General features: G+C 38.2%; 1 protein-coding gene across 1 annotated transcript; it reads right to left on the reverse strand.

The window, feature by feature from the left end:
• Positions 1 to 5,138: 5,138 nt before the first annotated feature.
• Positions 5,139 to 15,603, reverse strand: LOC127934709 (synembryn-B). Its single transcript, XM_052532257.1, has 10 exons — positions 15,394 to 15,603; positions 14,118 to 14,165; positions 13,361 to 13,978; positions 12,132 to 12,226; positions 10,620 to 10,770; positions 10,435 to 10,530; positions 9,871 to 10,015; positions 9,607 to 9,751; positions 9,364 to 9,483; positions 5,139 to 6,131 (listed from the first exon to the last, which is right to left on the reverse strand). Exons 1-10 carry the CDS (start codon positions 15,475 to 15,477, stop codon positions 6,020 to 6,022), a joined length of 1,614 nt encoding a protein of 537 aa, XP_052388217.1. The 5' UTR covers positions 15,478 to 15,603; the 3' UTR covers positions 5,139 to 6,019.
• Between the last annotated feature and the right edge of the window lie 234 nt (positions 15,604 to 15,837).

A 15,837-nucleotide genomic window follows, 5' to 3' on the forward strand; every position in this document is an offset into this window, starting at 1 on the left:
ATTGCTCAGAACATTAAAACAAGAAGAGCAATGCAAAGTGAGACCAATGCTCTGAGCAATATCACTATCACAAACTAAGAGGGATGTTTCTTTTTTGTGTTTAAACATCCATATATATATATTAAGGATAAGTTTTCATGCATTTAGAGTCCCTGATTGTGACTGAACAGAGAAACACTTTGTAATGTAGACTTCTCCATGCTGTTAGTGTGAGTCTTAATAAGCTCAGCGGTGAAATATTGGATGTGCGCAGCAGTGTGTCTGTGGTTAGCAGGGAGACAAAAGCAGTGACCTCCCATCCCCTGTAGTTTTTAATAGTTCTGTGGGAGTAGACAATACAGCAGTGGAGGTGAGGGGGGATCTCATAAGGACCAGCCTTGATGTGCTTAAAAAGATTAAACCAACAACAAATGCCTAATTCAGTTTCATCTGCAGCTCGTTTGTCTGTTAAGACACCGGTGAGTTGAAATGAGTTCTAGCCGCTTATTGTTTTGGTTTGCAGGTTGCCAGATTTTGTTCACACCATCTGCATCCTACAGACTCTGGTAGTTGTGTTATCACTTCACACACTGACCCATTATCACATTTGTATGCTGTGACGCAGGTTTTGTTTTATTGTATGTATCTCTTTGTATCCACTCCTCTCACCTTTTATTATCTTTCCCTCCTTCTCTGTCTCAGTTGTTGTCCGTCATTCATCCTTAGAAGACGTCAAAGGCTTGAGAAATGGCCTCTCATGGCTCCAGGCATCTTCCTCACCTCTTGCTTCCCACAAACTCTTTATTGGATTCTACCTCTGCATCATCTATCTCTATTCACTCTCCCTTTTTTAGGTCTAAATGGCCTCCTCCTTTCTCCTCCAGCTGGGTTTGTTGACACATAGTCAATCCTGGACACTTTCAGCCCAACACCCCGTTACGTTCCTCTTCCCTGCGTCGTAAAGCTGCCACAGCTGTGGGCTGTTGAACCAAAGTGGAGGGACACATTAAATGTATTACAACCATTAGCTTTGTTGGGGCTTGGCTGTTTTAATACGCTGAAATTTTACGCCAGCCAAAGGCAGGACACAGCAGAGCTCTGCTGCTGATTTGAATTACTCTTAAATGCTGCATTGAACCTAAACTGGAAATGAATATTAAAAATGGCAACAAGCAATAATGTCATCTTGATTTACCAAAAAAAAAAAAAAAGACGTGTAACTTTATTAATTAATATTATTATTATTATTAGCATTCGTTCTTTAGCATTTTCTGCAAATAATTTCACTCAAATTGCTTAACATTACTGTATCAGTTTTATTCAACTTTGTGATTATAAAAGTTATGTCTTTTTTAGATCTTTAAAAAGTGTCTTGTATCCCAGCTTTAAGACATTTATAATTTTAATTGTGCTCAAGACACATTTCTTATATCAGCGTTAAAAGCGGTTGTGCTGCTTCATATTTTTGTGGAAACTGTGATGCATTTTTCAGGATTCCCTAAAGAATATAAAGTCAAAAACATCATTTATTTGAAATAAAGACTTTGCTACAAAAGATTTCTATAGTCACTTTTAATAAATTAAATGCATCATTGCATTATTTCTGTATGATATAGTTAAATATATTTACCTTACCGCTATCGAGGGAAATCTCTTGCGTCATGCTTAATTTTGTAAGTCTTCTTGCTTTGTGGCAGATCGAGCCCTTCTCCAGTCTGGTAAACACAGTGAAGTCTACAGTGCCTCGTCTGCTGCTGAACCGGGATCCAGTTGGGCCCTTTGAACAGTGGCCCCTGAAGAGGGGTGACTACATGGAGCTGGGAGATCTCTCAGATTCAGTCCAAAAACTTGCTGAGATCTTGGGGTGGCATACTGCGATCCAAGACCTTATGAACAGCCATGATAATTGGCTTTGTTCTTATCCTGACCCCAGCAATAGCAGCGGTGAGAACAGTTACTCCTCTGAGACTGACAGCATTCACTAATGTCAGCCACAGACATGCTCTGTATTTTAAAATTTTCACTGGATATAGCAATGAAGGCCTGGCAAGGGTTCAGATCTCAGAGTGATGTTTATGTATATCATATCATTCATCTGAATGTTTTATGCATGTCATTGTTCTTAGTAACAGCCAGTTTGACAGTATCTGGGCAGTCTTTCCTGATCAGATAAACAGCAGCCATGGCTGATCAGACCATGGTGGGTTTAGACTCCAACAGAAATGATATGCATACTGTCTGCTGCTCATTTTGACTGAAAACCTACATCTGGATATCTTAAATTCTGGCCCTCATGCTTTCCACAGAAAGGTCGTAATGAATAAGCAGTGAATTGTGATTACGTCACATCTGCATATCCTGATTCAAACATATGGATGATTTAGTATGCCAAAATGTCTACTCTTGGCAGATAAATTCCTGTAGTTTTACATTTTTATCAGGAATTGTTACTGCAGGGAAAAGAAACTAGAGACATGGCACTTTTGGACAAGATTAAATGTGTTATATTAAGGCTCCTTTTCCATTCTACAAACTGTAGTCAAGATTTTAACCTTTGTTTGGAAAGGTTGGTAGTATACAGTATTGTTCAAAATAATAGCAGTACAATGTGACTAACCAGAATAATCAAGGTTTTTCGTATATTTTTTTATTGCTACGTGGCAAACAAGTTACCAGTAGGTTCAGTAGATTGTCAGAAAACAAATGAGACCCAGCATTCATGATTTGCATGCTCTTAAGGCTGTGCAATTGGGCAATTAGTTGAATTAGTTGAAAGGGGTGTGTTCAAAAAAATAGCAGTGTGGCATTCAATCACTGAGGTCATCAATTTTGTGAAGAAACAGGTGTGAATCAGGTGGCCCCTATTTAAGGATGAAGCCAACACTTGTTGAACATGCATTTGAAAGCTGAGGAAAATGGGTCGATCAAGACATTGTTCAGAAGAACAGCGTACTTTGATTAAAAAGTTGATTAGAGAGGGGAAAACCTATAAAGAGGTGCAAAAAATGATAGGCTGTTCAGCTAAAATGATCTCCAATGCCTTAAAATGGAGAGCAAAACCAGAGAGACGTGGAAGAAAACGGAAGACAACCATCAAAATGGATAGAAGAATAACCAGAATGGCAAAGGCTCAGCCAATGATCACCTCCAGGATGATCAAAGACAGTCTGGAGTTACCTGTAAGTACTGTGACAGTTAGAAGACGTCTGTGTGAAGCTAATCTATTTTCAAGAATCCCCCGCAAAGTCCCTCTGTTAAAAAAAAGGCATGTGCAGAAGAGGTTACAATTTGCCAAAGAACACATCAACTGGCCTAAAGAGAAATGGAGGAACATTTTGTGGACTGATGAGAGTAAAATTGTTCTTTTTGGGTCCAAGGGCCACAGGCAGTTTGTGAGACGACCCCCAAACTCTGAATTCAAGCCACAGTACACAGTGAAGACAGTGAAGCATGGAGGTGCAAGCATCATGATATGGGCATGTTTCTCCTACTATGGTGTTGGGCCTATTTATCGCATACCAGGGATCATGGATCAGTTTGCATATGTTAAAATACTTGAAGAGGTCATGTTGCCCTATGCTGAAGAGGACATGCCCTTGAAATGGTTGTTTCAACAAGACAATGACCCAAAACACACTTGTAAACGGGCAAAGTCTTGGTTCCAAACCCAAAAAAAAATAATGTTATGGAGTGGCCAGCCCAATCTCCAGACCTTAATCCAATTGAGAACTTGTGGGGTGATATCAAAAATGCTGTTTCTGAAGCAAAACCAAGAAATGTGAATGAATTGTGGAATGTTGTTAAAGAATCATGGAGTGGAATAACAGCTGAGAGGTGCCACAAGTTGGTTGACTCCATGCCACACAGATGTCAAGCAGTTTTAAAAAACTGTGGTCATACAACTAAATATTAGTTTAGTGATTCACAGGATTGCTAAATCCCAGAAAAAAAAAAATGTTTGTACAAAATAGTTTTGAGTTTGTACAGTCAAAGGTAGACACTGCTATTTTTTTGAACACACCCCTTTCAACTAATTGCCCAATTGCACAGCCTTAAGAGCGTGCATATCATGAATGCTGGGTCTTGTTTGTTTTCTGACAATCTACTGAACCTACTGGTAACTTGTTTGCCACGTAGCAATAAAAAATATACTAAAAACCTTGATTATTCTGGTTAGTCACATTGTACTGCTATTATTTTGAACAATACTGTATATGGAGTCAATGTGTAAGACTGGTTTGGGAATAATGTTAATTTGTATATAAATGTGTGTCTATTTATTTGTTTGCTAGTTCATTTGGTTTCCAGCGAGTCATGATTTGGCCCCAGTGAGTGAACGGTGCTAAATTAGCATGAAAGCCGTGACCTCCCAAGTGTGCAGTGCCCCCACTGTGTGTTTTCACAGGCACTGCAGCCTCTGAGCTGGAGCTCCAACCCCCCAACACTCTAATAAATATCTGTGGTCAGCAACAAAGAACCCCAATATCCTGCTGCTGTGTGTGTGTGTGTGTGAGGTTCCGCGTATGAGAGCGGCTGTGAAGGCTATTTGATTTTGCACAGGATCAGTGAAGTAGCTGGTAATTACCACACTGCTGTGATCATATCTCTTCATGTCCCTCAGGGAATTTGGCATATTTTTGAGAAATATGGACAAAAAGCCAGAATGTCTATTAAATGTTTCAGTTCATCTAATTTATTTTATTCATATGTGCAGTGTGGCATGTTTGTGTTTGTAGAGTTTGGTTGAAACATACCAGCTCTTTTAAATCAGTTTCTCTGATTCATGGAACGGTTGCGGAATATTAAAATGCTACTTTTATGAAGTTGTGCAAGTTTTTTATTATTATTATTATTATTTTATCCCATTAATAAAAATAGCATCTTATGGTTTTTATTCAATAAATTCATATCGGTCTCGTTTTTGTTTGTGATGTTTTTACGCCACATCTGTTCAGTTAGGGAATATGTAATTTTCCCATTTTAATTGAAAACAAAATTTAATATTTCATACAACTACTTGATCATCTAATATCTTTTCTTTTTTTCGTTTGTGATATCTTGCAGTATTATACTCAACATTAGTTGTGTGATTAGCATTTTTCTAGATTTGTATAGACAACATTTTATATTTTTTTCTGCATGCAATAAGCAAATGAGACTTTAAGGTTGTTGTTTTTTATTGCAAGTGATTGTCTGAAACAAAAATCTAAGAAAATAAAAATGAAAAAGATTTTACAAAGCCCCTTAATTCTGCTGATCCCAGTGGTTATAGAAGATGAGTTCTGGGGCTTGTGAAAGATATCCTCGAGCTATTAAATCAATGATAGTAACCAGAAATATTTAGAAAATAAAAGAGTTTCTCACATGCTTTACTTTATCATTTCTTATAAAAAGGAAACAAAAAAAAGGGGGGGGGGGGGCTATTTATAGACAATCGTGTAGCTAAAAATAATATAGAGCATTAGAAAAGACCCTAGTTTGAGACTCCAGGCATAAGTGATTTCAATGCACATTTTGCAAAAACAATTAAGTGCAAGACAAATAATTTCAAAAGATAACTGATCTCATGGCATTTATCATTTCAAAAGACACTTGAGTATTTTGAAGAAATTGTGGAATTTAATCTGTGAACCAGCAACAGACGGTTTAATAAATACAAACCTAGATAAACAGCTTTTCTTAAGGGAAATCTCATCAAGCCTTTATACTTCATTTTTGAAGACCAAGTGCATTGATTGTTCACAGAGTGTCGAAGACATGTGAAAAAGTTGTGTAACTTCCTACTTAACATTACCATCTTATACAGTCATTGTGATCATATCTGATGCCCAATGACAATTGTATATCTATTTAAACATTTGCTTCCTCTTCTTCTTCTCACTCTATAGTTTACCACACATGTCCCAATTAGAAAGACATGCCTTCGTGCAACAAAAGAACCCCCTGTGCAAGGGACAGTTGGTAAGACAGTGGCAGTCAGCCAGCAGCAGCAGCAGCAGCAGCAGCGGTGCCTGAAGGATTCGAGTGAACTAAACTCCTGCTAGTCTGAGTCCGAGTCACTGCTGGGTGGAGGGCTGCACTCATGGATAGCTTCTCCTAGGGGCGCTAGAGTGCCATCCTTCCTCACTCCCATTGGTCTTATCAGTTGTTTCCTGAAAGTGGGAGCAGAACACAGCTCAGTACTTTTGCATGTTGTGTCAGACTACTGCTTTGCTTGCTCACAATGTCACATGCAAATAATGCGATAGGGAGATACAACCAGCAGAAAGGACCAACCTCAGTAGAAACTTCTATTCTTTTTGTACACATAAAAGGAAATGACAATCTATTTGTGTACTCTCTATGCATGTTTGTAACATAATATATAACTACATATAAAATAATATAATATTTTTATAACAAAAATATAAACATTTTAAAAGCCTTGGGTCAGACAGCCCCATCCGCAGAAATTCTGTTCTGCAAGGATGCCTTAAACTGATCAAATATGATAAAAATTCAATAATAATAAATATATATAAATAATAATAATATTATATATATATCCTGAAAAAAAAAAAATGATGCAGCACAACTGGTTTCAACACTGATAAAGAATCACGTGACACTGAAGACTGGAGAAATGACTGCAGATAATTCACAGGAACACAAATATATTCAAACATAAATGGTTCTTTAAAAAAATAAAATAAAAGTCTGAAGGCTTATTAATTGCAAAAGTGGTATTAAACGTGAAATTAGTAAAATAAGCACAAACTCCAGAATCCAGTGACAATCAATTCCACTATTTCATGTCTTGTCGATCACCACAATCCACCTGTCCTTTGAAAGAAACCCTTTGCACTGATCATTATAGCTGCATTCAGTTCTGTTCTCTAAAGAGGCCTGTTGATGTGTAGAACATCTTTCTTAGCCTTTACATCTGGCCACATAAGAGCCCTTGGAATCACAACCCTAAGAATCCCAATCCTCCCGTCCCTCCACCCCCACCAAGAGCCTGCAGTTTAATTACAGGATCAGTGCTCATTCTAATCTCGTCAAAGCCTCAGCAGCTCCTCCATGCTAATCCAATTATACCTGCACTGTGTGTCACCAGCGCACCCTGAGATGATTCATCAGAGAATCATCCAATCAAAGCACAGCCAATGATGATTTATAAGAGCATGATCCAATCAAAGCCGTAGAAAGCTCATTTGCATTAATTTATGTCATTCATTAACACATACATTTGAACTTTCATAAAGAGCTACTACATGGTAAAACAACTTATATAAGTTCCCCACAAAAGCACAAGGAAACATATGACATTTCCAAGAGGGCTTTAACGGTTCACATATTCATACTGACATTTTCAGTATAGGTCTTTCGGTTCTCCAGTCCAATAATTGCTGTCATGAAAACAAGTTGACAGCCACTATGTAAATTATTATATTTCAATAATTAATCGGAGAAATGTAATTTTATTAGATTTATAAAGATAATGTATAAATGGACTTATGTGCAATTTACGCTTGCATAACATTTTTTTATTGGAGTGTTGATTATTATATCTAAAAAATAAAATAAATCTGAAACATAAACTAAATAAAAAAATAAATGAAAATAAACTTAAATATAAAAATATCAAATATAGTAATAGGGTTCCCTATATAGTTCACAGCATTAGCTGAGAGATGTTTTTATTCTTTCAGAAAATTTGAATTAGAATTCAGTTTATTTTAATATATGATATATTGTATATTAAGACAAAGCATGTGTTCAGTAAACCACTGTTTAGTAAATAAAAGAAAAAGGCAGCAATTGTATGTTCAATTTCTCTCTCACCTGCTACACCAAAAAAAAAAAAAACGTGACTTTAACACTAAGCTATGTATCAAAAAAAAAAAAATTTGTACTGTTAGATCTATAATTTCCAACAATTTTTTTCCCAGGCATTGACTGCATTTCTGTCTGCCATAGAACTCCTTGATGACAAACGCAGGTCATGATGAGTGTAAACAAAGATATTTAGTTGACAAGAAGGAAACAAAGACATTTCCTCTGAATCCCTTGAAAATGCAAACCAAAATCCAAGACAGTCTCTTATCTAATCAAAAGCACATGTGCTGATAGCAGCCAGAGCAATTGTGAGTTTACTTAGGGTTTTGTGTGTGTGCGTGTGTGTGTGTGTGTGTGTGTGTGTGTTGTAATATACAGGGTGGAGAGTCAGTACTAATTGGACTGCAAGTCAAGCAGCAGACATAGGGAGGGACATTCCTCCATGGACGTGTTGCGTCTCCCCAGCAGCCATAGTGGGGAGCACCAGTGCCCTCCCTCTCCCACACAACACCTCCTTCATCCTGATGAAAAGAATAGGAGGAAAACAGAAGGAACGAGGATCCATTCTCAAAGACAGGAATCTGCCTCTCCTGGGCACACGCTTCTCATTACGACTCAGACACCCAATGGATGGACAATGGCGCGTCCTCTTGTGTTTGCAAACTTATTTAACATCGCCCGGCAGCTAACGTACATACCCACACCACTAATTGAGCCAGTGTCTCAAACCACTTCACGCCGAGGACAATGTCTGGCACCCCGGCTTAATAAAACTGCTGGCGTATGAAAGAGGACCACTTATATGTATTATAAAACCTCAGTGTATTGTACAAAAGAGCCTGAGCCTGCGACCCCACTGTGTGCACCAATTAGCTGGTAATTAATGCAGCGGGGCTGCGGTGGCTGGTTGGTGTGCATTGACTCCTGCTGAATGTGGAAGGCCAGCTGTAAATGAGGCAGAGGATTGTGGAGGATTCTTGTCTTAATGAAGCGGTTGGTAAGGAGCGCGAACAGAGCAACGGCGCTACACCTCTTACTGGTGTCTCGCTAGTTTACGCCACCGGAAAAGGTCAACGTGAATGCGGCCCCACACATATCGAGCCTCTAAAGAGGGTGATGAGAAAGCAACCACAATGCATCTAGAGGATGGAGTCAACTATGAGAGCATTATGAACAGGCTCAAACAAGATAATGAAAGACAGAAAGAGAAACGGACTGATATTAGTGAGCAAGACTAAAAACACAAAGCTTAGAATTAACACTGCAGTAAATACAATGGAAAAGGCATGCATTAAAATAAAAATGTGAAAGAGCCAATTGGAAGAGCCAAACAATATCCGCATGTCTAAACGACCAAAGTAATGGAATTCACATGAATAAAAATCTTAATTTCAGAGCTTAAATTAAATTCAATTATTTAAACCAAATTAAATCTGATAGCCAAGTTAAAACATAAGTAAAACACTATAAGAAAAAACAATTATTAAAAATAATTATCATGTATTTGTTAAAAATATTTCCCCAATATTTACATACATTTAAATATTTAAATATATAAAAACCCACCTTGATAATTCATCAATCATACTGACAAGCTTCTGAGCTTCATATTCCTTTTGCTCCTCTGTCATCTCCTCCATAGGGTTTGGCACTGGGTGCTCGATGTGACCTGTGATGGGGTTAATGCTGAAAAACACAAATGACTATCAACACAAATGAGAAAACCATAATGCTACACAAAATGATAAAAAAATATTAACTTTGTTAAGAAAATAAGAACAGCAGTTCTGCATTCATAAAGACACTTACAATGGTTTGACTGACTTGTATTCCTCTGTGTCAGAGTCCTCATCAGATGAGTACTGCGTCTCTCCTCTGCCTCCGGCCAGCAACCCTCGTGCCATCAGCAGTCCCGCAGCATTACCATATCCAGTGTACTTCAACAGATTATCCACTGCATCACATGAACAACAGGAGAAAAAGATGTGCAACAATTTTTTGCTCAATATTAATTCTTGTATTTTGAACAGTTTCATATACTTTAGAAACATTAAAAACAAGCAGAACTCTCACCGCTCTCCTTGCAGAGCACAAAGAGAAACTCAGCTGCCCCCTGTTTCACTGCCATGTCTACATGCGTCATGAGACGCACCAGTTTGTTTCGAACGGTGCCGCCGATTTCTGGCCTTTCCTTCACGTCCTTCAGTGGAGGCAACACCTGTACAAAAAAGAAAAGCTTTAATCAGCAAATAAAATTTACTTTAAAAGAATAGTTCACTAAAAATGAAAATATACTCGCCCTCAGGCCATCCAATATATAGATGAGTTTGTTTTATCATTGGAAAAGATTTGGAGAAATTTAGCATTATGTCACTTGCTCACCAGTGGATCCTCTGCAGTGAATGGGTGCCGTCAGACTGCAAGTTTAAACAGCTGATAAAAACATCAGAATAATTCACAACTAATCGACACGCTTCCATTCCACATCAACACCATGCCAAGTGAAAAGTTGTGCATTTGTAAGAAACAAATTGATCATTAAGATGTTATTAACTTTAAACCGTTGTTTGAATGGCCTGAGGGGGAGTTGAATATAAGCAAAAGTAAATTGGACTGAGAATGGACTCAACCCTGCACCTGGGCCTTGAGGTATCTGCGGATTTCCCTGTGGTATCTAGAGCTCTCGGTCATCAGACTCAGCACAGGTGTCAAGCTTTCTTTATAGTTGATCCCCTGAGTGGATAAATACAAAAAGCATGAACAAATGCAACAATTGGAATGGCTGAGTACCAGCTTGCAGGTGTTCATCTGAAGCGTAATACCTTGTCTATCCTCTTTTCCATAAAATCTAGCAGCATCTGCACGGTGTCCATGTTCTTCCCACCATACGTTTCCATCCCACCTTGGACAGGGACGTCTATCAGAACATCCAGGCACCGCACAGGAAGGTTACTCAGGAGATTTATGGCATGACTAGAAGAAATGACAAATTATAAAGGTTCAGCACACAATGCATGAACATAGTATGCAACTCCTGGAATGAGGTATTTTTCTGTGAAGTTGGTTGTTGACTGCACAGTTTCACATAGAAATTAATATTGTCTGATAACCAATATGCAGAACCTATTTAAATTAATTCAATAAATTAATATTTGTACTTTTTTTTAATAGCTTCATGATCATTGCAGTATGTCAATAAACTACTAAACAACTACTATTAAATGAAAATAATATTCATTTATTAAAAACATTTTTACAAATAATAATAATTGTTGTTTTTAAGCAACATTTTGCAATCTAAATATTTAATCTAAATTATTGTATAAATTAAAATGAAATACTTTACAGATTAATAGTATTAGAGTGAGATTTCTGGATTGATTTATTTTTCATAATAAATAAATAAATGTGTTTTCCCAGTGTGTTTTTCTTGTTTTCATTTAATAATAAACATACAGTTTCATGGCCAGTAAAAAAAAAAAAAAAAGGCCCTGTATGAGAATGACTTATTTAGAAAAATGAAACCAAAATTAAATCAATTGCTTGACCTGTTAACATAATTGCTGGGTTTTTTTTTTCTTACAAACCCACCAAATTGTGCCAAATGAAAATTCTAAATAACCAATAACTGATTGAACATCATTTAAAAAAATGGTCAAACTGATTATTGGTCTGTCAGTAGTTCTCCCATGTGCATGGATGCAATTTTGTGTCATTAAAACAAACTGCTTCTCACATGGAGGCACCTAATACAAAAGGATATTACATATTTGTATGCTACTTTCATTTGTTCATTTTACGATCTTCTCTGGTGCAAAAGAACATTCAGCATACACACGTCACAATTCAGGAATGTGATGTTGACGGACAAACATGAGGAGGCATTCTGAAAACACTGAAGAGGTGGGGGGACCTTCAGTCCGTGGGCATTATTAGAATAACAAAGACACATCTACTGACTGGTTCAGCACATTCAGTGCACTTTGTTAAAGGGGGAGCATAGAGTTAGTCATTTCAGAGTGCTGTAGAATGCATAGAGAGGGGGTAGCATTCCAAAAGCGTGAAAGGGCTGGTGACGGCACAACTGCGGACACAATGAGTCAAGCCCAAATAAACGGGTGGGAGTTTCAGAATGCGTTGAGCTGCCTCTTCAGGGCAAAGAGGTGTGTCATTAATCACTTAGAGAAGACATCTCATCATTCAAATTCACTGCACTTGCATTTCTTTTGCTTTCTGGCTCACTGGAATACTGGTTTTGAAGCAAATATAATAGACACAGGCCTAGTATACAGAGTGGACTAGATTCAGCTGTCAATCTTCAAGTGTTGAAGTACCTGTGAGCCTCCTCTGTTTTATCTTCACTGTTTGTCTTGAGCATTAGGAGATGTCTCATGATGCCTGCAATCAGCCGAAGCTGGTGGTCATTGTCCTATCAAAATAAAAGGAAAAAATGTGTTAGTGTTAAACTAAAAGGCTTTTTCACAACAACTGCAGTAAAGAAAGCGTCTTATGACATGATTGGGCTTTATTTACAAATAAACGACGTGAAAGCTTGGAACCAATGGAGAGATTTAGAACCACTGGCTTGAGAAAATAAAGTCCATCTTACGTCAAGGTGATCCTGACCATACCGAGACCAACAAAAGTTCAGGCAATTGAGACACACTTAGTCTTACTTCAATGATCATTCAAAGCGCTGAGAACACTGGAATGCACCCAAGTTGGAATGCACCTAACCCCAACCCTAACCCTAACTCTATTTGATGAAATGGTGGGAGTAGGAGCTTTTAGCATTTAAAATATAGTAAACCTCTCCATCAAAAAGCAAAATTACTTGAGGTATAATTAAAGCACATTTTAAGGAAAAAAAAAAGAATAAAAGAAAAGAAGAATCCAAAGAAGGCAGCTGGGGTGATGCACTGACTTTATCAATTAGCTATTAAAACTTTTATTTAGAACGCAGGACTTATGACCATATTACGCATAAACCGAGAGTTTGTAGATGTCAAACAACAGTGATCATAATGATGCAGAGACATAAGATTCTTGTCAAAGAATAAGAAAAAGAGGACAAAGGACTACCGAAGATATTATAAAGCTAGATAGTCTGTTAAAATAATGCCAATGAACCGATGACCTATTTAAAAGAAAGAAACCTCTCTTCCTTCACTGTGATGGGGACAAAAGCACTGGCTCCACTCAACATCAATTATTCAACAGAAGTATAACAGGAAACCAATTTTCTGTCTAAATTGCATGCATGCACTTCTTATGTAACGACCGCACAGAAGAACTTATATGCCATTTATTTTAAATGCAAAGCCATTTGATTGAATTCTATTAAATGTGAAATAATTGCATGCTCGGGCAAACAGCTATAGAGTTAGTGTCGCCATAGGGTTAGAACTGGTGACTGCCGTTTACAGGTTTCATAGAATGTGTGCTAAATGAGTCACTGTAGAAATTGAATACTTTAATGTTTGAGGCCGATATAGCTCAACACGCGAGCCAGTGCAAATGCAATGACATGTGAAATAAAACATCACTGTACTGTTACTCTCACCTCACCGCTGGAATCAGACATAGTGATGTTGAAAAGAGCTTTAAGGGCTTCCATGGCAAGCTCGTTGCTTTCTCGGGAAAGGGGCAGGGATTCTGGTTTAGGGGGTGTGGCCTCATATGGCCCCACCCATTGGACGTCAAGGGTGCGTTCCAGTATGTCAGTGAGTAGCCTCACTGCCCCCGCCTCCTTCCGAAGCATGCCCCGCACATCTGTCCGCAGGGCGGAAAGCAGAAACAGCAGCCGAAGGGAGAACAGGCCCACCTCGTGATGGGACGAGCTGACCAAATGTAAGTGGGCACACAGGCCCTCCGCCAACTTCACGTCTGTGCCCACCTGCTGTGCCGGCACACTGTTAAACACCAGGTTGCACAGGCACTTGAGGGCTTCCACCACAACCCTTTCCTCCTCTGCTGACTGTGGCTCATCTAACAGCTCTCCGTTGTGTCCCGCCACATGGATCCGGGCCAGTCCAGCTAGAGTTAGGATGCCCTCTTTGGTGGCTACGGGTCCGAGTACACGTTTGTCTCTGGACAGGATGCGCAGGGTCTCCAGGCAGGTGCTTTGGCAAAGTGGATGATCTGATCGACGGAGGACTGTAAGAAGACCCTGACACAATTTCTGCAGAAGGGAACACAAAGCAAAAGGGGTCGTTGATCTTTTTCAATAAAACACTGGAGGCACTGAAATGACAATAAACATATTAAACTGAGATCGCTTTGAAATACAAAACAAAACAGACTTTAAATCTGTTACTCACAATTCGTGCATCCTCCTCTTTGTGGTCAAAGGCAAACGTGTGGCTGTTCTGAAATGAAATGTCAACAGGACATGAGACAATATAAATCTGATATAAACAGATCCCATGCTTGGATCCATCTCAAAACAGCGGAGTAAAACAGTTCACTTAAATTCTGTGCTGGTAGCTGGTTTCTGTCTTGTCAGTGCTGGTTGATCAGCTATAATGTTCCATAAACCAGCTTAGCCACTTTAAGGAAAGCCATTGCAGGCTTTTTGTTTATGCACAGACTCAGAATTAACCAATTCAGTAGGAATTATGCCTACATATACAAAAATTTGCTCTGAGACTTTTAAACAGGGAGGTTTGTTAATATGATTTGATTTCACTCCTAAAAACTTTTCTCTCTCTCTCTCTCTCTAGCTGTTGACAGTGTTATCTGATGTATGAAATGATAAAAAGATATCCAAAATTAAACAGTATTATATTATTGTATGAATTCGATAGACCGTGATGAATTTCACTTAGTAACAGTACCAGCCTCTTTCTGAAAACAGTTAACTACAACTTAACTATCAATGGTTTACTTTACCAAAGGCTGTTCGTAACGTTACAAGACAATCTTGTTCTCTTGAGATTTCATCCAATAAAACATTCAGCATCATTAAAATCATAAGGTAAAATCTAATGGGTGTCTAAAATTGCTGTTCATATCAGATAAATTCTTAAAGACGTTGATAACCCTGTTATAACAACATTATTTCCATCAGTATTTTCTGCTTTTAACGTTATGTAGTGTATCTGACAGCTGTCAAGCTTAAATAATTTAGCCTTTCATAACTATTAACATCCAAAACAACAGTTAATTTATACTCTATTCGTCTGCAATTACCATTTTTCTTAACAGATTTCACACACGGGTCATTCATGGGGCAAAATATGGCATGTTTGTTTGAAATAGTCAAGCTGGGTGTTTCAAATTGGTATCATGGCTAACAGCTGGAAGATGCTAACATAGTTTACGATCCCAATGCGAGTTCCTCTGTTTTAATCAAGTACGAAGCAAATACACATTTAAAGTTCTGAAGCAAATACACATTTAAAGTTCAGAAGCAAATACACATTTAAAGTTCAGAAGCAAATCATTTTTGCACAGAGATCATCTATCTTTTTGTAGGTTCATACACACACCGGGTAAGTTATAGTGAGATCAACGAGCGGCTAACTCGCTAATATCTCCACTGCTAGCGCGCATGAAAACAACAGGAAAAAGTATGCTAACAGCAGCCTTTTTTACCTCCGTGTTATACTTCTGCAAAAGCTTTTCAGCTCCCTTGTCATCTCCACCGTCGATCTCTGACAGAATAGTAGTCAAACTCATCTCTGAATGTTGCTTTTGCCGTCCACTTACAAACACTGGCAGCCCCTCTTACAACAACAGTAAGGATGAGCGTTACACACCTCCGTTTGTCTCAGCTGTTCAACTTTCACCCGACAAACGTCACGTTTCTCGACAACACGCTTTTACAAGAGTCCTTAAAGGGTAAGTTAACCCAAAAATGAAAATTAGCCCATAAATTACTCACCCTCAAGTCATCCCAGGTGTATATGACTTTCTTCTTTCAGATGAATATATAAAAAATTGTCTTTTAACTTTCAAGCTGTTTAATGCCACTCAGCGGGTGTTGCACTGCATCTGTCCAAAATAAGTTAAATAAAAAAGCACCAATCCGTAAAAAGA

The sequence above is a fragment of the Carassius gibelio genome, chromosome A18, assembly GCF_023724105.1.
Source record: "Carassius gibelio isolate Cgi1373 ecotype wild population from Czech Republic chromosome A18, carGib1.2-hapl.c, whole genome shotgun sequence".
NCBI classification, from domain to species: Eukaryota; Metazoa; Chordata; class Actinopteri; order Cypriniformes; family Cyprinidae; genus Carassius; species Carassius gibelio.

What these genes read in the sequence shown, in the direction of transcription:
- LOC127934709 (XM_052532257.1), bottom strand. Translation starts at nt 15,477, where the DNA reads ATGAGTTTGACTACTATTCTGTCAGAGATCGACGGTGGAGATGACAAG. An exon ending in TGCAGAAGTATAACACGGAG is followed by an intron (nt 14,166 to 15,393) that starts GTAAAAAAGGCT and finishes ATTTCATTTCAG; the next exon opens with AACAGCCACACGTTTGCCTT. An exon ending in TACAAGTCAGTCAAACCATT is followed by an intron (nt 9,484 to 9,606) that starts GTAAGTGTCTTT and finishes TGTGTTTTTCAG; the next exon opens with CATTAACCCCATCACAGGTC.